Consider the following 24450-nt stretch of genomic DNA (forward strand, 5'->3'; position numbering starts at 1 on the left):
AATATATCTCCACCATGACATAATTGCAGATGCTATGTTATGTTCGGGTCACCATCTTCTTCTCATTGACAGTAGTGAATGATACTATCCATGGTTTAATATGAGGCTATGTGTCCTCAATTAGCTTAGGATCCATCTGTGTGGCGCCGGTGCCGCTCAAACATTTGCCAGTGGGGCGAGTGCTGCTTGTCTATTTCATGTGTGGCTTCAAATTTTCGCTTGTGAGTTTTGCAGAGAGCTTGCATCAACCGAGATTTGTTTTCTTCTCGAGGAAGAAACCTCCCCAGCGGCTTGCATAGTACAGCTTCGCTCTTTGCGAGTAAGTCAGACCGCAGACGTGCGTGTTGGCACTGTCGCAAAATGATTCTTGGGTCATCTCTTTTCTATATAACATGCTTCTTTGAATCGTGAGCACATGACCATCAGAACCGCGATCTATGGACAATGGTCATATGTGAGGATGATTAATTGAAGCACGCGAACATATCCTTCGATTAATGTACGTTGAAACCGGATAACATAATGTCTAGCGGCCCATTTGGTTGCAGTAATGGAATAATGCTACAATGTAATAGTTATTACGCTGTAATAATTATAATAACAATGTATTTAGATTATAGTTCAAAATTGAGCACATAACATGACATTATATTGCAATAAATATAATATTTTGGTAATTATCACTTTAACTACATCAGCAAGATATTACAAGTTTATATATAAATATTCATCTACTTGAAATATGATTTAGTTCTTCCTTGGGATGCTTCAGCAGCTCAAGAAAACCTTGGAGACCTTAGACTAACATATGATAAAAGCATCCAAAGGTCCACACCTAAATTGACAACAACTTGCAGCCAAAATGACGATTCATTTGAAAGGAACTTCAGAAGGCCAAAATCAATCTAGGAATCGACAATTCACACAATGAACCGATACCTAAAGGCTACTTCTTAATGGGATATACTATAAACAAAGTTCCGTGCTGTGATGACAACAAAAAATTTACGATGCCCGCTTTCAGCATCTCTATGCTAAATGAAACCCTAGCAATTTTCCAACTGTTTAGAAGTCCTCGTCAAGCTTGAAGACAAAGTTCTTGCCACCATCTTGAAGGCTCGACATAACAGATGCCTTCTGATAATCGCCCACCCGTCTCTCGAAGAAATTGGCTTTTCCTCTGCACAGCAGAAACAAAAAGGATTAACAAACTCGAACTCAGGCTGAATTCAAGGAGTTCAAACTATAAGGCTCAATCTGCAAACCGCAACAGTGGTCAGGAACAAAAAGCCTCACATTAAACAACTCCCAGATAAACAAAACTTCACAAAGAAGCAAGTGATTCAAAACAAAGGGAAAAAGACTATCAGACACGAACAAACAGGACCCTATAAAAAATGTCAAAATCTTTCCTTCACTCAATCCATATTCCTTGAAGACATCATTGATCGCTACATTAGCTTTAAACTGAAAATTACTGCTATCCACCCCATAAGACTATGACATTTGGTCTTCCTAATATTTAAAATCCTTCCACCAGAATGACTATGAAATGATTAATTCAATAGCATGCTTCAGCATTAGCTTGAGCCTGAAAATGATTGCTATCTACCCTATAGTCGGGCAAACAAGTTTTGTTCCTAATTAAGTGCTTTTCATTATTTTATAGGATATCCATGCTAAATACGAGAAGTTACATTTGATTTCAATAAAGAATTAGTCTGATCAAATGATCAATCACTGAGCTTATAAATCCAGGTTGACAATAAAGAAGCCAAAACATCTGATTTCAATACTCACTGCAAGGATATGAACTCCATCCACTCAAACGGGTTCTCCACGTTATATTTTCTCTGGTATCCTAAAGCAACCTGAAATTTTTTTAAGTACGAATCAATAAGTTACAGAAAATGCAACCACCCTAGAAGTGATGGAAAAAGCATTTAAGAGGAAAGGAAATATACCAAAAGCCGGTCGGCGACGAACTTTATGTACTGGCTCATTAGAGTTGAGTTCATGCCGATTAACGCGCATGGGAGTGCCTCACAGACAAAATGGATCTCTATTTCAACTGCTTCTTGAACAATTTTATGAACCTTTTCTTGATGTAGTTGCTTCTGCAACAAACTAACATGAAGGAAACCCATTTAAAAACTTACCTATTGAAAAACAATGACGGACCATCACCTGATTGACCATAGCTAATTTTAACTAACTCTGGAAAAGAAAAATCACCTGTACAAAAGGCAAGCGAAGTCACAGTGGAGGCCCTCATCTCTAGAAATGAGCTCATTCGAAAATGTCAGACCTGGCATCAATCCCCTCTTTTTAAGCCAGAAAATAGCGCAGAAGCTGAATAAAAAAGCCGCCAATAAACAAAGGGGAAAATATCACAACCCCCAAATAAAACCATGTTATTCAAAAAGTTAAGCATTGAAATCTATCTAACTTAAATATCAAGTGGAGCCAGTGAAGATTATCAAGAAAGTACCTCCCAGAGAAAAAAATTCCTTCCACACAAGAGAAAGCGACTAGTCTTTCCGCAAAAGAAGAGGAACTGCAAATCAGAAACTTAAGAATGAAAAGGAACATTCGACTACTGAAATGACCTCTGAGAATAATGTTAAATCACAAGTTAAGAATGAAAATGAACATTCAACTACTGCAGTGACCTTTAACATTATTATCACATCCATCGTGAACTCAATACGTAAGAAATGCCAAGATCAAATTTGCCAAAATAAATGAGCATCACCTTTGTATCCAATTAAATGACCATTTAGCCTTATCAGCCACAGATGGGATGTTTTCAATTGCATTGAACAATCTGTGCTTCTCTCTTGAATCCTTTATATAAGTCTCCAGAAGTAAGCTGTACATCTCTGTAAGATGCCATAATAATATCCATAACAACGAGCATACATTCAATAACACTGAATAATAATAAATAACCAGTCTGATATGCAATACCGGAATGAATATTCTCCATTGCAATTTGAAATCCATAAAAGGCTCGAGCCTGAAAGTGTATTGAGAGGAATTACTCTTCCAGACATTTGAAGAAGATAAAAGCAATGACCAATCTAATAATGGGTGTTTCACCAACCATTGAAGAACAACAAAAAACATGAGATAGGAACAAGATATAGAAAATGAAGAAAAATGAGATAGATACTTGCATCAAGAAAGAGACAATAGCAGAGCATAAGCGGAGAACTTATCCCATACGGTCAACCTCACTATTTTAGAGCACAGTGATAATTCATCATATGTGTTTTCCTCCTTTTCGTGTCACATTTCCCAACTTAACATCAAAGCTATAACAGAATAGCACATTCAATCCCCAATACGATCTAGTCGAAATATATTAACAAATAACAGATTCTTCATCTGATGAGGGTTACCTCTGGAGCTTGAACGTCATTTAAAAATCTTGCAGCCAAGTTCTCCAACACAATACCATCAGATGCAGCGAAAAATGCAAGCACGTGGCTTACGAAGTGCTTCTCTGAGCCTGTCAAAGCTTCCCAGTGCTGCAAATCCTGAGACAGATCAACTTCTTCAGCTGCAAACCCAATAAAAGAGGATTAAATATTAGAAAATTAACTGGTACTTGCCATCTGATGCAATAAATATTTAACCATCAGTGTCTGCACATGGAATTACAAATACTCTCATATGAAGCTGCTTGTATCTTAGCAAGCAAAATGCCATGCAAGACTGAAATAAGAGGTGTTCTGAATTATTACCTTAAGATTGTGGATATGCGATACACTGAACCAAGATGTATGCTCCAGAACTACTTTGAAAATGACCACAGGATTCACGTGTTCTTCAAAGCATTTAAATTTCTTCATTTAAGATCTCAACATGTGCACCAACACAATGGAGAATGGCTAGAACAAAAGGATTTGACTCAGAATTTGAAAATCTTTGTACAATTGTCATCCAAATTCATTTACAACCATCACTCATTCTAATTGTGCTGCAACCCTTCGTCTCTAATCATATTTTCTCCACGACAAAAAATACTCCACTGCATTATTCGATCATTCTCCATTTCTCACAGAAAAGTATATGCGAAGTCTTTGATACTGAATTAGGACACATACATGATCAGATAACGAAACCAATCCCTAAATAGTCCATGGTAATCTTACTTGATAAATTAAAAACATAGGCCAAATTACACGTTTGCTGATCGGTTGACACCCCCCGACTACCGACTTCCTTAAAAATGGGCAAAACTTAGAGTCCCCTTTACAGAGAAACCAAGAGAACCCAAAAGTACAGAGCAACAAGTCAGTGGAATCCTTATAAAGCACAGAATAAAATATCCGAAACACCAAGCACATATCGTTCAAATAAATCAAGGGATGAACACAAGTAATGAAACAGAAGGCAATTCTCGAAAATTTTAATGAGATCGAAATATTTCCGAGAATAATACTGCATATAAGTATATCACTCCAATATAATGGGAAAGAAGGAATCACACATGATGAAACAGAGAAACCAATTCAAAAACACATTCACAAACGCAATTACAAGGAAAAAAGGAGAATTGCAGGGCAGTACCAGTCCAGAAACTGGCCTCAGCCTTCTTGTACATCTCCCAGAGTGGCTTGTACCGAATGGGGAACATGCAGAACCTCTGGTTTTGCTTCTTCAGAATTGGCTCTTCTTCCTCTTCCCCGGCCTCTTCTCTCTCTGCTCCATTTCTCAGAGTACCCATTTCCCTCTCTCCCTCTCTCTCTCTCTCTGCCTCTCTCGTATAACTCGATAGAATTCAGTTATATATGGTCAAGGGGATGTGGAGAAACCCCACAAAAACCCTACTGCAGAAGAATCCAACACGGTGGATGTTGGTGGATTATGGGGAACCCACGAGAGACCCCGGGGGACTGATGAATGAAAACGATGGCTACCCACAAAAAGTTTTCTGATTTTTGTCAGTTTCCAGGTTTCTTGCATGGAAAGTTCGGTCGGTACGGCAAATGCTTCAGAAAAAAGAGAACTACTGGGCTGAGATGGGCCAGCTTATGTGGGCCGACTGTTGGCAATCTTCTCATTTGATACCTGGTCCAACAAGAGGTTAACCAGATTTCGTGTTTTTTCCGGTGAGAACCAGAATTACATCAAAGGAACCAAGTCAAGTCACATTCTCTGCTATACAAGCAAGTACCACTGGTGGAGTCACTAAAGAAAAGGTCTTTAATACCAATTATTTCTTTCAATCCAAAGGCACCAAAGCCCCGCATGGAAGAGCATTCTCCACATGGGATTTTTGGCCTCTGATACTGAACCTTACTCCAGTTGTCTTCGCGAATCCAATCCTGCATGTTCTTTTCTTAAGGTGGCAGGAATTCCTAAGTAATTCAAAAATTTCCTAGCTATCGGGCAAGCTCAGAAAAGATGGTTGATGGTCTCAGCTCAGAGCTTCTTGACCACATCTGAGTCAGGTTGTTTGGACATTAAAAGTTCTCTAGATGCGATGACATCGTCGACAGCTGTGCCATCGCGCAAATTTAGCCAAATCTGATCCTGGGAAGATTCTTTGTTTTTCAAAATCCAGAACCATCTTGGATTCATCAAGCATTCTTCCCTCACTGATCTCATAAGCAGGCTTCAAGCAAAAGTCTTCCATCAGACATCACTCTCCGGATTATTAGCAAGAGTCTCCTTAGGCCCAACACGATGGTCCAGACAGAAGCACTATGTTTTCGCCTGGACAAAACAGGGACTCAAGACTGGGCGGTAACTGTGAGCACAAGCCAACACTAACAATCCACTCTTATCAATTAATGTAAGAACAGAAACTGTCATATCTAGAATCCGTTCACAAAAGCACATGATATAATCAAATGCCAAAATTCTGTGATCAAAGCAATCAATCACTTTAGCAGACCAGCCATTCCAAGCACGACCTACGGCATGCCGTGTTGGGGCCATGAATCGCGCAGCCTAACGTAACTGTCATATCTATTTCTCGACCGAGTAATTGGAGCATGCAAACTAGACATGCTCAGAATCTAACTACAGAGGTCGTGCACAGTCACCGTAGTCTTAACTCTACTTCTAAACCCTTTTTGGTCACAATCTCATCGCCCTCAAAACCCTTTACCAATAAAAAAAGAACATATGTCTGACCTTGAAGGCAAGAACTCTCCATGGGTATTTTCTCGATTGTTTGCCTACACCATGCACTTCCCAATGAAAAAGTTTTTACAGTCTCAGTCTGTATACTTGCTTTCTGATGCTAGTTTAAGTCCCTGGTCGGGGTTTGTGAAACCACCCCTATATTTTTAGGGTTACGATAGGGTTTGCGCTCGAAATTACAATTTTCCTGAGAGGGTGAGGTCGGGCTTATACTAGCTCTGCTTGAAGAAAACATCAGCAAAGTTGTTGAGATCCCTAACCCATATTAGCAAAAATCTGTGTGGCATGAAAATTCTCAGTTCTTTTTGTCTTGATATAGCGGGTCAGGTAGTAGTGTCTAGGCTAGATTTCGTGCATCTTGATTGATCCTGGAGGATTGTAAGCGAGCAGTCCCCCACATCGGCATGGTACATTCGGGATCTTAACCAGGAGAAGAGCAAACTCTCTTGCCATCTAAGCCAACACTTTATTGGTTAAAATTGTGAATTATCGTTTGTTTATCAACAATCTCTAATTAACATGGTAATTAGATATCTTAAATGATCACGAAAATAATTCATTTATTGCTCTATTTTCTTCACAAACTAAAATGTTTTCATTTTGTGCTCCAATCTGGAATCTGTACTTTCATTAGAACCACCACGTTCTCATTCGATGGCAGATGGACATGCCCTCCAAACAACTATTCTGTTGCCAAACGAAATCAGAAACCGAAAACTAAGATCTCTTAAAAGACTGTCCGATAAAATTGTAACACATAGAGAAGAAACAAATAAATTTAGACGTCCGATAAAAGAATGATTAATGTTTCTATGATTACCATGAATTTCGTATTCCATTCCGATCGGACCTACGCGTGTCACGCAGCACCCAGCCGCCTCAGGATATTCGTCTTTCTGTAAATAAAATATTGTTAAAGTTACAAGCATCTATATAAATTATTTGTCGGACAATATGATTGACGTCCATAGTGATGCAAAATAAGAGACGAATAGTCCAAACTTACGTGAGCGTTCCTTTTGCTGCTTCACTCACTCACTCACTCACTCACTCAGTACTACTCTTCTTCTTCTTCTTCTTATAAGTCCCCGTCTCCTTCACCTTCTCCCCTCGTCAGTCGTCGATCATCGGAGGGAGGGAAGACGAAGTTGTTATTCATAGCAATGTCTGGTCCACAGTGCTGCGAAAACCCTCCGACCCTCGATCCGAGTAGCGGGGCGGGACACGTGGAGCAACTTGGTGGCCTCGACGCCTACGTCGTCGGCTCGCAGGACTCCAAGCTCGCGATCGTTCTCCTCTCCGACATCTTCGGTGCGTAATATCGCGCTTGTGAAAGTTTTGCTCATTTTCTTTCCCCTCCGTTTTTTGTTCTAGCTCTTGGCTTCACTATATGGAGTGGGCTTTATTTTATTGCCGTCTGATAGGATTTTATTGGTGAGTTTTTGTGAAGAATGGTTTCCAGGTTCTGTTTAAAGGTTGTGAATGATGAGACTTGAGCTTAGTTTTGATTGGGGAAGGTCGACTTTGTGGTGGAAGATGACTATTTACAATCGCTGGTTGCCTTCAATTTAGTATTCTCTTTTCCTTCTTCTGTGAAGTGCGTGTGTACTCAAACTTTTACAATCTTTTTCTTGAAACTTTCCTCCTTTTGCTGCGGTCCCGAGTAACGATGGTAAGTTCTTGAAGTCGTAATGTGGAAACATAATGGATTTAATTCACTTTATTGTTGGCCAAATTATGTGTTCTGCTCCCTGTCATGTACATATGGTATTCTAATTTGAATTGTGTGTCTTGATGGTGCAGGGTATGAAGCTCCGAATTTTAGGTATGGACTATCGCAGATTAGCTGAATTCCTTAAAGTGCGCTCCCCTGGAGAAGTGTGATTGATGCTATTCTGATGTTTGCATCAAACGGAAGTACCATGTGAAGTAACAGTTTTGTATTTATGCATGACTTCTTCCGAAAAATTAACTGTCACAATGCTTCCGAATTTGCAGGAAACTTGCGGACAAAGTTGCGGCTGCTGGTTTCTACGTGGTTGCTCCTGACTATTTCTATGGAGATTCCTATGATCCTGAGAATGCTGAGAGGCCCATACCAGTTTGGGTAAAAGATCATGGAGTTGTATGTTCTGATCCCTCATACATTATCTTAAAGAGCTTGTGGTTCTCATCTGTTGGTAGTTGGGATGTTCAGTGAGTACAGCGGCTAGGACATGATTGACCTTGACCATACCAATGTGACTATTTTCTTTGTTTCTGCTGACAACTCATTCATTTGACACAGTTCCATCTTTGGGTCTATTGTATAGTTAATGGATTCAACTCAGTTCTTTTCAAACTTAGTGTCTGTTTCTCATCAATTCCTAATTGTTGGAACTACTGGTCTGTAAGTCCTTAGCCTTCTTTTAGCTTTCACTAATGCAAGGTCCTGCTTAATAGTATGGGTAAACTTTGAGAGTGTTGAAATTATTAGGTTGTTTGTTGATGTGTAGTCAGACCGATTCGTTCGTTGTTGCCTGTGGCCATGTTTCGTGTCAATTACTAGAAGAGTTTCTTGCCATTGGAAGTCTTAAACTTCGAAGACAATGCACATTGTACACCCGAGAGAGAAGAGTTAAACCATGGGTCGGGATTTTTTATACAATGGAGGTAATATTATTTCTATAGTTGTTCGTTTACTTTCTTCTTTGACATGGTGCTATGTTACACTTAGATCTGTTTCACGTAGACCGAACCCCTAAAAGGAATGTTTGAGTAACAAAATAACCAAGTGACCATTTAGGGTTAGTGTTTACTTAAGAATCACTTAAGAAAGACCCCTCCCATCTGATGTGGGACTTGAGGTGTCACAAACTCCTCCACACCTTATCTGAGCCCTCTCACCCTGGCAATCGTTCCCTGCCTTCATCTATCGGCTATGGGGCTACTCCATCCTAAAACAAAGCATCAACTGGAGGGGATCTCACTCTGATATGATTTGGGTGAACCCACCTGAATTCATGTCTGTCAAGCCCTCAAAAGAGTACTCAAGTAACCAAAGAAAGTTGACCTTTTGTGGGGTAGGTTTTAATTATGAATCACTCGAGAAGATCTGTGAAGTAGATATGTGATTTGAGGATAGACTATGCAGTTGATCTGACAAACGCGGGGAGTGATTGCAGAGACGAGACGACTCAAACAAGGTACAGCTTCTTACAGACTTATAGGATGGTGGAGGGGCGAGAATGCATCGAATCACATCTCAAATAGGATTATCGCTGCAGGTCATGGGCCGATATTGACGAGAATGTCAATCCTTTAAGTGGAGAAGTTTACGATACTCGAATTTTCACATGAGATAGGAGAGACATTTTTTATTGATTCATAAGATAGACCAACTCCCAACTCGGCTCCACTTTGTAGAGTTATTTGAGTACTCCTTTCTACGGCTTGGCTCACGCAGATTTGCACATGCTTTGCAGTTTGGAGCTTGTAGTCTTAAGATTGTGGACAGAAATTTTGTAATTTGGAGCCTGTGATCATGTAGCTTGTAGAAAGAAGTTTACGTCATTAAATGTTTCTGTGTTGAAGACCTCCTGTACTCTTGATTATTCACTGATTAGTGAATTCCGTTACCCCATGGTGCTTGTCCCATTTAAAGGGTTTTTCATGTATTCTTGTTGTGTTAGTTTGGTCTGCATTGAGTTATTCTCGTTGCTAGTGTTTGGTTTTGTTGAATTTCATTTAAATTCTTCTAGGTGTGGAAGGTGCATGCTCCCTGTAGATATCTCTTTTGCCTAAAGCTAAACACCAATTTTACAGGAATCGGGATTTGATGATACGTTACCAGTTGTCCAAGCTCTGAAAAGTAAAGGCATATCTAAAATTGGGGCAGCAGGCTTCTGCTGGGGTGGTATGTGAAGCATATATTCAGACCACGGACCAACATATCAGACAAAAGAAATATCTCTGCATAACATTTTATATGTTCCGTATGATATTGTTTTTTATGCTGGCTTATCTTAAAATGTTTTCTGTTCAGGTAAGGGTGTGGTTGAGTTAGGCAAGCGTGAGCTCATCCAAGCTGGTGTGCTATTACACCCTGCACTTGTCACTCCTGATGATATCGAAGGTATGTCTACACCATTTTGCAACCATACGCAGACTTCGCAGCTTCTTGATTTACATAACAAGTTGAAGTATTACCAAAAATAAGTCTGGACATCAAGTTGCATTTCTTCATACAGGAGAGTGCTGGAAAATGAAGGCAATAGATATTATCTGCCTCTTTGAATGAAAACTCTTGTTCTTGATGTTCTACAATCTAGGGTAGTTGTACTTTCGCTCTTACCATCGTCTGAATCCATGAGTGCACGAGCACAGTGGTCCAAAACGAGCATTGTAAAACCACTTTATTCCAGCCGCCAGGAAAAAATGTGTATAGATGTTAGTGGGCTAATTGAAGTCTGTTTGGTATGGCCCAAAGAAGGTCAATTTAGCATTTTGTTGGTGCACTTACATAACTAGTTTATTCAGCTGATTGGTCTGTCGGCAGGGGTTAAGGTTCCTATTGCTGTGCTAGGAGCTGAGATTGATGAAACGGCTCCACCTGAACTCCTCAAACAGTTTGAAGAGGTGCTCACTGCTAAGTCCGAGGTAAGAAAGCCTGTTGCTTTTGATCTGCATATGAGAATGCTTTCTGATGAATCTGCGATTGTTCCGGATGCTAAATTATTCGAAAAGTTGATGGTGCTTTACATGTTCAACAAACGGAACATAGGTCCTGAAAAGATAAAGTTCTTTCTTGTAAGCTGATACTTGATGATCTCCATTGTCCAACACGAAAGCCAAGCATGTCCGACTCTGATTTCCATTTAAAGACAAGATGAGACAGGGCAAAGTTTTTTATCAGATGCAAATTTTCTCAATTCCTTAATTGTTTTTAGGCCTGTGCAAATGTTGTTACTAAACCTGTCAGTTTCGAACAACATCATGGATGAATTATCTTCTGTTATTGAGGTTCTTGCCCTTGTTCACTAGACAGTCTTTTCCCTTTCAAAACGATGATCAATATCATTATTCACTGTGATTTGTGGGGGTCCCAATGGCTCTTCCATACCAGGATCTTCAGATTCTCGAATCGAATCCAACTCTCTTCTGTTTTGTAGCCTCTCGTATGAGAAGCTTGGAAATGATTCTCTTCCAATCTCGTCGTGCAGGTTGACGGATTCGTGAAGGTCTTTCCCAAAACAACTCATGGATGGACGGTGAGATACAAGGATGAAGACGAAGCCGCTGCGATGGAGGCTCATTCAGACATGATACAATGGTTTGTGAAGTATGTCAAGTAACAAACCGCATCAAACCTTCAATAAAGTGGAAGTAGGACGTGATTCCCTAGTGTGATATACGAGTCGTCAGACGCTATATTTCTCGTTTCTCAGTTTATCTGGACTCTACGTGGTGTAATGTGTAAGAGCTGGAAAGAATAATGTTATTTGGAGTTCCTACATTCTTTGCTTCTGTGCAAGTGCTCTGGTACAAGCATCTGGCCGTCATAGTCCCAGTTCCAATCCCTCGATTCATTTCATAAATCATTTTGCATGCATAATCTCTACTCTTTTATGAAAAATCTATCACACAGCTATATTTTGCTTAAATCTCAATATACTTTTAATGGTCGATACTAGACAAGTTAGTTGTGACCTGAGTTCGATTGTCAGTGATTGGATAGGGCCATCGAAGTCCTAGGGTATGGCCAACTGTGACCATGGTATGCCACCGAGTATTGGAGGCTCGGTCGTTACTAAGGGATCGGTTGATGGCTATGGTGGAGCTGTAAGTGAATTTAAAAAAAAATATTTATGATTTTATAAAAGTATAGATTATTTTTTGGAATAAAGCATCGATCTTTGTCTAGAAATGGAAACATCTTTCGAAAATTAATTCTCCAATACGGCACAAAACTGCAGAAAATGAGGATATATATTCAATTTGGGGAAGCTTTTAAGTGAGGGACTAAAGTGGGGCTCTTTTCTTTTCTTTGTTCTTGATATGAAAAAGGGCTAAAGCCGAATACAAAAATTCAACGTCGTAAAACTACTATCCCTATTTTGTTACTTAATAGAACATGAAGTAACTCTATAGGAGGTAATGAAAAAAAATTAATATCCAAGCGCTTATCGATTCTAAGATTAGTAAGTCGATCGGCAGAGCGATTTCCTTCCCCAAAGTTATGTTGCACTTTAAACTTAGAGTGAGACCGCATCAGTCTTCTGATATCTTTAAGCAAAGCAGGATTAGCCTTTTCAATCATAAGCTCTAGACTAACAAGATTGGTGATGGCTTTAGAGTCAATCTCAATGACGATTTCTATGAAAATCTAGTTATTTTGCAAAGTTGATTCCCAACCACGAAGCCTAAAGTTCTGCTTGTGTCGATGAACATATTCCTACGAATGCAGCAAAACCACCAAACCAGTCACCCCCTTCATTTCTAAATAAATCCCCTGCACAACAAGTCTTGGGTTGCCTTTAGAGGCCTCATCAATATTTAGTTTAATCCACCCAGAAGGTGGAAGATCCCATTTGATCAAAATCGAAGAAGTGCATGATCCACTTAACGTCGAGTGTATCGCAGATGAAGCTTTAATGATTTCCTTTGCGTATGACTGAATTACCTGTACCAGATTCGAAGGGAAAACAAAGTTGTCCTGAAAAAGTGATTTGTTCCTCCATTGCCGAAAAAACCACACACCTACTCCAAAAATTATGCTTCAATTATGATGAAAACTCGATCGCCCTTTACCAGCGAGATTTGAATTCAACAATTGCGACAAATTCATTGAGAAGAATTCTCACAAATATTGTTGTGGAACAAACTCAAGCCATACCCTACGGACAATTGGATAATCCCTTAGAATATGTAAAGTTGTTTCCACGTGAGACTCACATCTCAAGTAATATCTATTTAGAGGTAAAAAGTGATTTGACTAAAAAAATCAATAAGAGTTACCGTTTTTTGCCCTTGAAAAATCACATGATACACAAGCACAAACGGAAAAATAGAGGAGGATTGAATGTTGTAACAAAATGAAAGTTTAAGTGGTTTTACGTAAGGTTGAAAGTTCATAGCAAGCTTGTACAACTCTGAAATTTTATGGGGTTCTTGTGCAACTTCACTAAATTTAATTAGCTTGCATGAGAGGAGGAAATTATTGTAAGACAACCATTGCTAGCAGTAACTGAAATCACGGAAGTGGTGAAGATCGTGGAAACGAGGAGGAGTTAAAGAGGGGATTGCACGTGAACAGCAATAAATGTCGAAGGGAATCCTAGGAAGATAAAAGAAAAGAGCACTAAGGAAGATGACAAGCTGAGGCAATGCCAAAACCCTGCCAAATTTTCTTCTGAAGCATTTTCCTTTCGAAGTAATGTCTTTCAGTTGCAGTTTTAGCTTTAGTATTAAATTTGTTGTTTCTAATGCACATTGTGAATGGCAATGTCGTGTTCCTTTCAATATTCCCATTTGAGCGTCAATACATAAATTTTCAGTCATTTCAATTCCATTGAAATGCATTTCCATTTTCAAGTGCTTCCCCTTCGATTTCCTTTAGATTTAAGCGTTTGCAGCTTCAATTTCCTTTGTTTCCAGTGTTATCATTTCATTTTCCTCGAGATTTCTCGCACTTCACTCTAGTTTAACTTGATTCCCTATTAGCCAAATTTCCAGTTTTTCACGCTTCAACTTTCAAGCATTTTAATTTCCTTGTCATTTAGATTGAAGAAGTAGCTTCTACTTTTTTTTTTGCTCTTAGGAGCTAGCACGCCTTTCTCACACATATTCACACGCCATCAATCCTTGAAAAGACTTGCTTTGTGGAAGTTTGATCACTTTGTGATTGACCTAAAATCAAAGAACAAGCTTAAGTTTATTTTTCTAATTACTTGTTTGTCAGATTTGCTTTTGATCGATTTAGATCCAACACAACTGTAGCAACTTCTTATATCCTATGTGAGAGAATCTCATAAATTTTCTCATTGTCATATGGTCTCTTTGTCATGGAAATACAAATGACTATTGTTGGGAAAGTCCCTTATATTGTTTGGAAGATGACAAAATAATAAAAAGTTGCTATTGTGTATATTGGTTGAGTAGAACAAGTGATCGATGCACAAGCCAAAATGCAGATGGTATCTTAACCAGATGAAATGATACGAGGAGTGCTCTGACTCTATCAATGGTGAGTAGTGTGGATAGACTCACTGAATTGCTAGCAAGAGCAGCTTCCTTCATTAGACAAGGTGGAAGACGTGTGACGTGCTTCTACCACTTGGATAAGAAGGCCTAGACATTGTAAGGTTGATGTAAGGAACGTTTTGTCACCATTAGCTTTGGAAGTATATAGTGGAAAGATGATTAGAAGCTGGCTAGACCATGATACAAAGTGACAAGTTAGAAAGAACATGATGTTCGTGAGGACTTGGAGGTACCATGACAAGGTGAGCAATTGAGTGAAGTCTAGATCACTAATATACTCAGGAAGACCAAAGGATAGCAGTTGCAGGCAACTTGCGTAGACTCACTGGGTTGCTAATAAAGCATATCCCTATATCAACTAAGTTGGAGTCCTGTATCATGCCTCTATCACTGGCCATGAAGGTGTTGGTCGCTTGTTCATGTCATATGAACATTAAAGGAAAGGAAGACATTTGTCAACAAGGCTTGGGATTCGTGGCAAGAGGACTGGATTTGAGTTAGAGTAGTTCTACCATATATGGGCAAGAAAACAAAGGAGACATACTTTGGATAAAAGCAAAAGCGATTGTTTTAGAACTACTGGTAGAAACAACAGCTACTTGAGGGATTTGAGTTTCAAATGGTCATATGAGGTTTAATGGTTATAAATTCAATTCGAGAGAAGTAGTAAGGTTGGTGGAAACGAACAAAATCAGTCTAATGCTTTGAGTGTTCATCTTTGCTCTGTTGTTGTTGATAGAAGATGCGTATTTCTGATTATATTCTCTATGAGGTTGCTTCTATATGTAATATGTGATTTGAGAAGTATACAAGTCTAAAAGTGGTGCTTGTGTATTGATAGTGGGATTTGGCAATTTCGGGTTAACGCGACATTTGCTACTTTGTAATGTCTCTTGATATTACTAATGAATTCCGGCCTTGTTGGTGGCTATTAGTTTGAAAAGTGAATGTAGGCTTAGTTAAAAGCCAAATCAGTATATATCTACTAGTATATCTTCTATCTCATTATCTGTTTGATAGAAGCATTTGCATGTGACTATATCTTATTTGTTTTTGCATCTATCAAAACATTAACTTGTTACATTCCACGAAAACTTGTTTAAGTTTTGAAACAACCTCTTCACCCCTCTCGAGGTTTTGTGACTAACCTCAACACCTATCGAACCAGTTTCGACCGAAAGAGATTGAGAAGAAAACATGCAATTGTTCTATGATTTTACACCATCAATAGACTAGTTTGGAATAGGGTCTGCCTAGTTCCACACCATATATGACTTAAATTCTTCCATTTTCACTAGATAGACAAAATTGCCTTTGATCATTTTTTTTATCTGTCAGGTAACCCTGGACTTTGGAGCTCCTAGGTGAGAGGCAAGTGGCGGGCCCCTACTGGGCCCACCAGGGAACCCCATAAGAAACCGCGTACCTAGAGGAGGGAAGCTTCGAACTCCTTACCTCACCATTCCCAATTAGAAATGGTGCCACTAGAAAGAGATTGCTCATGATATACACCAAAAAAATAAAAAAATTACTATTATTTGGCTGTGTTAAAAAGTTGTTCATGTTCAAAGAATCCCCAATTCTAATTGACAATTTATTCATAAATTTACTCAAAAATGTAGAGAAGAACTATATTTTTCTGAAAATTCTCTCTTCTAGAAAGATTATATTTGCAATGGGTAAATCTAAAAATAAAAATAGAAAAACTAGTGCTTTTCACATGCATAGTAACAACCCACTTAGAACAAAGAAAAGAAAAGGAAAACATATGATATTCTTAATTATGGCAACTACATATAATAGAAAAATGCAAAAACTAAAATTATGAGGAGAAATGAATAAATTTGGGGTTTACTGCTTTAATTTCAGTTGGATAATTAAGGACAAATTTGACTTTTTAGTAAAAATAGGATAGAAAATGACTATTCACACTCAATGGTTGACTTGACTTTAGTTTAGTTTTCTCTTCACTTTTTTTGTTGTTGTGAAGTGCATGTGTATCTAGTCATGGCCACGGTTCGGAACCGGCAGTTCCGGTTCGTGGCCAAGCATGAACAGAACAGGAACCTCCTGGCGCCCGGTTCCGGTTCGAGTTCGAAGCTCGAGTCGGTTCGGAACCGGTTCCGGCCGGTTCATATTTTTTTTCTTTTCTTCCTCCGTCGGCCATAGCCGGGGTCGGCGGAGGTCGCCGGCGTTGGGCGAGGGCCGCCTCGCTCGGGCCGGGCGAGGCCGGCCTCGCCAGACGTCGGGCGAGGTCGAGCCCTCGCCGCGTCGCCGAGGCTCGCCCTGGGCCGAGTTGCGAGGTCGGCCTCGCCCGACGCCGGCGGCGACCTCGAGCCTCGCCGAGATCTCGGGCGAGGCTCGCCGGCCGAGGCCGGCCTCGCCCGGTGCGAGGCGAGGTCGGCCTCGCCGACGCCGGCGAGGTCAAGCCCTCGCCAGATCTCGGGCGAGGCTCGACCTCACCGGCGTCGGGCGAGGCCGGCCTCGGCAGATTGCGAGGCGAGGTCGAGCCTCGCCGGCTGTCGGGCGAGGCCGGCCTCGCCGGTTGAGAGAGGTCGGCCTCGCCCGACGCCGGCGAGGTCGAGCCCTCGCCCGATCTGGCGAGGCCGGCCTCGCCCGACCCCGTCGAGGCCCGCAGAGTGCAGCAGTTTTTTTTTTTTTTCGGAACCGGGCCCGTAGGGCACGGGCCGGTTTCGATTCCAAACCGCCGGCCCGGTCAACGGGCCGGGCTCGGGTTTGACCGGTCCGGTTCCAGGCCGGTTCCGGGCCGAAACCGGCCCGTGGCCACCACTATGTGTATCCATACTTTTCCAATCTTGTTCTTGAAACTTTAATCCTTGTTATTTGTGATAAATTGTGAGTATTGGCTAAGTGTTTAAAAATCTAATTAATATGGTGCTTAGATTTTTTAAAGGGTTAATCCATGAAAAGCCTCAAATTGGTACATTTATGATAAATTTACCCCAAACTAATTTTTTGACCACCAAAAACCTCAAACTGGTACGCCTGTGACAAATTTACCCTCTGTTAATTTCCGTTAGATTTTACCGTCAAATTACTGAATTGGATAACACATAGCAGTTGACGGATATACCAGTTTGAGGTTTTATCCTCCGTTTGACACAGGTATATCAGTTTGTGATTGTTCGTGATATTAATCAAATTTAACGGAAATAACGGAAACTAACGGAGGGTAAATTTATCACAAGTGTACCAGCTTGGGATTTTTTGTGGTCAAAAAATTAATTTGGGATATATTTGTTACAGGTGTATCAATTTGAAATTTTTCGTGATATTAACCTTTTTTTAAATGAATAGCAAGAAATTCGTTTATTGCTCTATTTTCACCAAACTTTACGGAAAGGCTTCCACATATGCTTTTTAAGGTACAAAAGAAAAAAAAAATAAAAAAGCTACTCCACGAAGGAAGCGCAAGCCCCTTGTGTGATAATAGACACCCATGTATGATAATAGACACACACATGGACGCCAAACAATTATTCTATTTTTAATGAAACAAAAACTGAAAATTTAGATCTCTTCGAAAACATCCGATAAAGTTGGAGAGATATGGCGAAACAGAAAAAAAAAAAAATCATAGTTACATCAATTGTTCCCTTTTTGAGAAGGTTAATTACATATGAAGGTGCAAGATTCAACAACATATGAGAAATGCAAATTGGACTACACATCTGCCTACGAGTATCGTAATTGACAACTACTATTCACCTCCCTTAGGTGATATCGTTAGTCTACTTCAGACTATGCATTATGTAAATTTTTGTGCGACCACTGCCAATTAACATAGGCATTTGAATGGATTGATAAATGTATAGTCTCACAAATTTTTAAGCTAATAACAATCAAATTTTAAATTTTCTTTTAACATCATGTAAAATCTTGTAAGATCGGTTTAGTAACCCGCTGTGCCCGGGATTGACAGAAGACAGAGGCGAATTTGAGTTAAAATGCTTTAGCTTTATCAATCATGCAATTAATTAATATTATAATGCTACTTTTTAGATTTTCAAAAGATTTGTCGGACAATTTGCGGTCAAAAGAAAAATCGGACACATTAACTTTATTTTTCGCTGGTGATGCAATATAAAAAAATGAACCGTTAAACTAACGCGGACGTTCTTCTTGCTGCTTCCCTCGCTCGCTCCCTCTCTCTTCTTCTTCTTCTTCTTCTTCTTCTAAATCCACGTCTCCTTCGCCTTCTCGCAGCATTGATCGCCGATCTTGGAGGGAAGAAAGTTCTTATTCATAGCAATGTCTGGTCCACAGTGCAGCGAAAACCCTCCGACCCTCACTCCAAGTAGCGGAGGGAGACACATGGAGCAACTTGGTGGCCTCAATGCCTACGTCGTCGGCTCGCAGGACTCCAAGCTCGCGATCCTTCTTCTCTCTGACATCTTCGGTGCGTTAATCTCACGCTAGTCAAAGTTTTGCTCTTTTCTTTTCCTTCCTTTTTTGTTCTTCTTCTTGGCTTCACTATGTGAAGTGGCTTCATAATTGCCGTCTGTTAGGATTTTATTAGTGAGTTTTTGTGATGAATGGTTTCCAGGTTCTGTTTTAAGGTTGTGAGTAAAGAGACATGAGCTTAGTTTTGATCAGCAAAGGTCGACTTTGTGGTGAAAAATGACTATTTATAATCAATGGTCGACTTCAGTATAGTTTTCTCTTTTCCTTCTTTTTTGAAGTGCCTGCACATTCACACTTTTCAATCTTTTTCTTGAAAGTTTCTGTCTTTTGCCACGGTCTTGAGTCTCGATGGTAAGTTCTGGAACTCGTAATGTGGAAAGAGAATGGATTTAATCTACTTTATCGTTGGCCAAATGTGTTCGGCTCCTTGTCATGTATATATGGTATTCTAATTGATTGTGTTCTCTATGGTGCAGGGTATGAAGCTCCGAATTTTAGGTATGCATTCCATTGGAGAAGTGTGGTTGATGCTATTCTGTCATGTCTGTATCACATGGAAGTACAATGTCGAACAACAGTCTCTGGTATTTATTTATGACTTCTTCCAAAAACTCGACCATCGGCAATGCTTCCGGATATGCAGGAAACTTGCGGACAAAGTTGCAGCTGCTGGTTTCTATGCGGTTGTTCCTGACTATTTCAACGGAGATCCCTTTGCACCTGGGAATCCCGATAGGCCTTTTATGGTTTGGCTAAAAGATCATGGAACTGTATGTTTTGTTTTCTCATACATATCTGAAAGTGCTTCCGAACCTCATCTGTTGTTAGTTGGAATATAAGTGAGATATACGGATTAAATATGAATGACCTTGACCATACCAACGTGATTGTTTGGGACTATGGAATAGTTAATACATTCAACTCGGTTTTCAAACTTGGTGTCTGTTACTCATCAACACGTTAGGAACTGGTCTGTAAGTCCTTAGCCTTCTTTAGCACGCGGTAATGCAAAATCCTGCTTGATAGTACGTGTGGCCCATGGCCTTTTTTCATGTCAATTACTAGAAGAGAATGCATTGGAAGTCTTTAACTTCTATGATAATGCACATAATACACCCAAGAGACACGCAAGAGAGAAACCATGGATTAGGATTTTGCATACAAGGGAGGTAATATTGTTTTGATGGTCCTTTGTTTACTATTTTACAACCAGATTTGTTTCACGTAAGCCAATCCTCTAAGAGTAATGTCTTAATAACCAGATAAGCTAGTGACAATCTAGGTTGTTCTTTACTTATGAACAATTTAAAATGGACCCCGTCTATCAGATGTGGGACTTGAGGTGTCGTAAATTCCTTTCCTGTAACGTATTTACTTCCTTATTGGTGTTGGATCATATCCCAAATCGAATTTCCCCTATTCAATGTGGGATTCGGCCCATCTTGCCCTTGTCATAACATAAGTCTATTAGGAGCCGCACCTTATATGAGCCTCTCTCCCCAATGATCACTCCCCACTTTCATCTAATCAGCCAGGGGCCTAGTCCATCGGGGAACCACATGTATACCAGAGGAGGTCCTTGCTTTGATACCAATTTGAGAACCCACCCAAATCCACACGTGTCAAGCCTTCACAAGAGTACTCAAGTAACTAAAAAAAGTGGTGACCATTTGTGGGTTAGGTCTTACATACGAATCACTTAAGGAGACCTCTAAAGTAGATGTACGATTCGAGGATAGACTATGTTGCTGATTTGACAAAGGCAGGGAGCGACAGCTGAGATTATTGGACTCAAAATAGATGCAGCTTCTTATAAGCTTATAAAATGGGAAAATTGTCCAAACAATCATAAATCTATTGCACTTTTATCAATTCAATCTTAAATCTTTCAAGTTTGCTAATTGAGTCCTAAATCTTTATACTTCTTGCCAATTGAGTCCTAAACCTTTACACTTCTTGCCAATTGAGTCCATCTAGCTAATTTTGGCTAGAAATCACTAACGTGGACGCTGGTCGGCCATGTGGCTCTAACATGGACATTTTAAAATAATATTTTAATAATTTTCTAAATTTTTTATGGTTTTTTCTTCTTTTTTTTTTCCTTCTCTTTGTTTTTTTTTTTTTTAGGTTTTAGAGTTGGCCGACGAGGGTGGCTAGCCGACCCTCGTCGGCTATAGGCGAGGGCTGGCCGACCCTCGCCGGCTCTGGGCGAGGGCGTTGCGGCCTTCACCGGCCAAAACGAGGGCGCGCATGCCCTCTCCTTGGGCCGGTGAGGGCCGCCAAGCCCTTGCTTAGCCAGATCTTGTGAGGGCATCGCGGCCCTCGCTGGTTCTGGGCGAGGGCTTGCGCGTCCTCGCTTTGGCCGGCAAGGGCCGCGACGCCCTCGCTTAGAGCCGGTGAGGGTCGGCTGGCCCTCGCCTGTGGTGCTAGCCCTTGCCTGTGGCCAACGAGGGTCGGCCAGCCACCCTCGCCGGCCAACTCTAAAACCTAAAAGAAAAAAACAAAGAAAAGAAAAAAGAAGAAGAAAAAACCATAAAAAATTCAGAAAATTATTAAAATATTATTTAAAAATGTTTATGTTAGTGCCACATGGCTGGCCGGCATCCACGTCAGTGATTCCCGCTCAAAATTGGCTAGATGGAATTGACAAGAAGTGTAAAAGTTTATGACTCAATTGGCAAGAAGCGTAAAAGTTTAGGACTCAATTGGCAAACTTAAAAAGTTTAGGACTGAATTGGCAAAAGTGCAATATATTTAGGACTTTTTGGACAATTTTCCCCTCATAAAATGGTCTGCAAAAATGGGTCAAACCACTTTTCAAATAAAACTAACGCTGCCTGTCACAAGCCAATATGGACGAGGATGTCGATACTTTTAAGTGGACAATTTTATGACCCCCCAATTTACACATGAGATGAGAGAGACATTTTGATCGATTCATAGGATAGACCCACTCCCAAATGGGCTCCATTTTGTTTGGTTGTCAGAATTCTCCTTTTAGCGGCTTGGCTTACGCTGCTTGTTACATGGTAACTAACTTTTTTTTGGTTTGGCTGAATTTCATTTGAACTCATCAAGGTTTGGAAGGTGCGTGCTCCCTGTAGATATCTCTTTTGCCTAAAGCTTAACACCAATTTTACAGGATAAGGGATTTGAAGATACAAAACCTATAATTCAAGCTCTGGAAAGTAAAGGCATATCTAAGATAGGGGCAGCAGGCTTCTGCTGGGGCAGGTACGTGAAGCTAATCTTCAGACCACGGACCAACATATCAGACAAAAGAAATATCTCTGCATAACATTTCATCTTTTTTATCTCATAGTATTGTTCTTTATGGTGGCTTATCTTAAATTGTCTTCTCTCTTCAGCTAAGGTTGTGGTTGAGTTAGCCAAGTGTGAGCTCATCCAAGCTGCCGTGCTAGTACACCCTGCGTTTGTCACTCCTGATGATATCAAAGGTATGTCTGCCATTTTGCATCCATAGAGACTTCACAGCTTCTTGATATACATAACATGTTAAAGTATTGCAGGAAATAAGTATGTACATCAAGTTGTATTTCTTCAAGCATGAATATGCTGGAAAATGAAGGCAATAAATATTATCTGCCTATGAATAAAAGCTCTTCTTCTTGATGTTTTACGATCTAGGGCAGTCACACTTTCTCTGCATATGTAGCCTTCCTTCTTATGATCATCCGAATCCATGAATGCACGAGCTCAGTGGTCCGAAACGAGCATTGTAAAACCATTTTATTCCAGTTGCCCAGAAAAAAATGTCTATAGACCTTAATTGGCTAATTCAAGCCTGTTTAGTGTGGTCTAAAAAAGGTCTATCTAGCATTTTGTTTGTGCACTTTCATGACTAGTTTATTCATCTGACTGGTCTGTGGCAGGGGTTAAGGTTCCTATTGCTGTGCTAGGAGCTGAGATAGATCGTATGTCTCCACCTGAACTCCTCAAACAGTTTGAAGAGGTGCTCGCTGCTAAGTCCGAGGTAACAAAGCCCATTCCTTTAAATCTATGTATAAGCATGCCTTTCGATAAATCCGATATTGTTCCAGATGCTAAACTATTCGAAAAGCTGATGGTGCTATACATGTTCAACAAACGGAAGACTAGTCTAAGAAAGATAAAAGTTATTTCATTTAAGCTGGTACATCATCGAGAAATAAGTAGCATAGTCCTATCTCTCCATTATCCAACATGAAAGCCGAACATGTTAGACTCTGATTGCCATTTAAAGAGAAGATAAGACTGGGCAAAGTTTTTTGATCAGATGCAAATATCCTCCATTACTTCATTGAATTCAGGCCAGTGCAAATGTTGTAACTAAAGCTGTCGGTTTCCAACAACATCATGAAGTAATATCTTGTCTGTTAATGAGCTTTATGCCCTTGTTCGCTAGATAGTCTGTTGCCCTCTCCAAATGATGCTCAATATCATCAATCACTGTGATTTGTGGGGTCTCAATGGGCTCTTTCATACCAGGATTTTCAGATTCTAGAATTGAATCCGACTTCCTTCTGTATCGTTGGTAGTCTCCTGCATGACAAGTTTAGAAATGATTCTCTTTTATTCTTGTCATTCAGGTTGACGGATTGGTGAAGATATATCCCAAAACTTCTCATGGATGGACGATAAGATACAAGGTTGAAGACGGAGCTGCTGCGATGGAGGCTCATTCAGACATGATACAATGGTTTGTGAAGTTTGTCAAGCATGAAACCACATCGCACCTACAGTAAATTGGAAGTAGGATGTGATTTTATAGTATGATATACGAGTTGTCTGGACTATATTTCTCGTGTCTCAGATTATCTGGACTTTATGTGGTGTAATATGTAAGAGCCGTAAAGAATAATGTCAGCAGCTCTAATAATCTGTTCAATGTCAGATAATGTCAAAATTCAGTGTTTATGCACATCTTCACTTTTTCACGAAAAATCTAAGTTTTCATGCAGATCTCCACTTTTTCACAAAAAATCTATTACAAAACTATATCGCTTGAATCTCAATATACTTTCAAGTGATCAATATGAAACGAGTTGCCACGAGTTCAATTGTTAGTGAATGGATACAAAGCTAGGTTGCTTGAATCTCAATGTACTTTTAAGTATTAGATACGAGGTGAATCAGTTCGAGTGTGATTGTCGGTGATTGGATTAGACCGTCGAAGTCCTTGGGTATGACCGACTATGACCATGGTATACAGCCGAGTGCTGGAGGTTCGGTCGTTACTAATGGATCAATTGATGGCTATGGTGGAGATGTAAGTAAATTTTAAAATATATATATATATATATATATATATATATATATATATATTTATATGAGTTTTTTACGGCATGGATTGTATTTTGGAATGAAGTATTAACTTTGGAAACATCCTTCGATAATTAATTCTCCAATATGGCGCAAAACTGCGGACAACGAGAATATATATTTGATTTAGGGACAAATTTTTAGATAATGACCTAAAGCGGTTCTTTTCTCAAAAGAAAATTTAGAATAGACCTTGTTTGACATAAGGGCCTAAATGACTAATTTTGGATAAGCACCTGAACTCGTCGGCTAGCGAGCATGTGCCTCTCACATGTCATAATGGGGTATTTTCGTCCAATTTTT

The 24450-nt window shown here is 39.9% G+C and overlaps 3 protein-coding genes across 4 annotated transcripts; 2 read left to right on the forward strand and 1 right to left on the reverse strand.

The window, feature by feature from the left end:
* Nucleotides 1-620: 620 nt before the first annotated feature.
* On the reverse strand, nt 621-4952 carry LOC115693431 (ribonucleoside-diphosphate reductase small chain A). Its single transcript, XM_030620421.2, has 9 exons — nt 4579-4952; nt 3405-3565; nt 2971-3019; nt 2756-2882; nt 2492-2557; nt 2236-2352; nt 1965-2127; nt 1801-1871; nt 621-1180 (listed from the first exon to the last, which is right to left on the reverse strand). Exons 1-9 carry the CDS (start codon nt 4733-4735, stop codon nt 1066-1068), a joined length of 1026 nt encoding a protein of 341 aa, XP_030476281.2. The 5' UTR covers nt 4736-4952; the 3' UTR covers nt 621-1065.
* Nucleotides 4953-7276: 2324 nt separating this feature from the next.
* LOC130136190 (endo-1,3;1,4-beta-D-glucanase-like) lies at nt 7277-11651 on the forward strand. 2 transcript variants are annotated; one of them, XM_056306345.1, is made up of 7 exons: nt 7277-7470; nt 7963-7984; nt 8158-8284; nt 9964-10054; nt 10184-10273; nt 10697-10797; nt 11361-11651. In XM_056306345.1, exons 1-7 carry the CDS (start codon nt 7323-7325, stop codon nt 11490-11492), a joined length of 711 nt encoding a protein of 236 aa, XP_056162320.1. In that variant the 5' UTR covers nt 7277-7322; the 3' UTR covers nt 11493-11651. The 2 variants fall into 2 exon arrangements, with proteins under 2 accessions (XP_056162320.1, XP_056162321.1); XM_056306346.1 differs by having other exon boundaries at nt 9964-10051.
* Nucleotides 11652-18651: 7000 nt separating this feature from the next.
* On the forward strand, nt 18652-23608 carry LOC130134448 (endo-1,3;1,4-beta-D-glucanase-like). Its single transcript, XM_056306344.1, has 7 exons — nt 18652-18820; nt 19302-19323; nt 19469-19595; nt 21968-22063; nt 22199-22283; nt 22719-22819; nt 23415-23608. The coding sequence occupies exons 1-7, from the start codon at nt 18673-18675 to the stop codon at nt 23568-23570; spliced, it is 735 nt and encodes a 244-aa protein (XP_056162319.1). The 5' UTR covers nt 18652-18672; the 3' UTR covers nt 23571-23608.
* Nucleotides 23609-24450: the final 842 nt, after the last annotated feature.

Source organism: Syzygium oleosum, unplaced genomic scaffold, assembly GCF_021117445.2.
Source record: "Syzygium oleosum isolate NSW1041296 unplaced genomic scaffold, Sole_v2.1 Sole_v2.43, whole genome shotgun sequence".
In the NCBI taxonomy this organism is placed as follows: domain Eukaryota; kingdom Viridiplantae; phylum Streptophyta; class Magnoliopsida; order Myrtales; family Myrtaceae; genus Syzygium; species Syzygium oleosum.

Coding starts and splice junctions, on each gene's coding strand:
- LOC115693431 (XM_030620421.2), bottom strand. CDS start 4,735: ATGGGTACTCTGAGAAATGGAGCAGAGAGAGAAGAGGCCGGGGAAGAG. Junction 3,020..3,404: donor ATGACGTTCAAGCTCCAGAG/GTAACCCTCATC, acceptor ATACACTTTCAG/GCTCGAGCCTTTTATGGATT. Junction 1,181..1,800: donor ATGGAGTTCATATCCTTGCA/GTGAGTATTGAA, acceptor TCTGCTGTGCAG/AGGAAAAGCCAATTTCTTCG.
- LOC130136190 (XM_056306345.1), top strand. CDS start 7,323: ATGTCTGGTCCACAGTGCTGCGAAAACCCTCCGACCCTCGATCCGAGT. Junction 10,055..10,183: donor AGCAGGCTTCTGCTGGGGTG/GTATGTGAAGCA, acceptor TTTTCTGTTCAG/GTAAGGGTGTGGTTGAGTTA. Junction 10,274..10,696: donor CACTCCTGATGATATCGAAG/GTATGTCTACAC, acceptor GTCTGTCGGCAG/GGGTTAAGGTTCCTATTGCT.
- LOC130134448 (XM_056306344.1), top strand. CDS start 18,673: ATGTCTGGTCCACAGTGCAGCGAAAACCCTCCGACCCTCACTCCAAGT. Junction 22,284..22,718: donor CACTCCTGATGATATCAAAG/GTATGTCTGCCA, acceptor GGTCTGTGGCAG/GGGTTAAGGTTCCTATTGCT. Junction 22,820..23,414: donor TGCTCGCTGCTAAGTCCGAG/GTAACAAAGCCC, acceptor CTTGTCATTCAG/GTTGACGGATTGGTGAAGAT.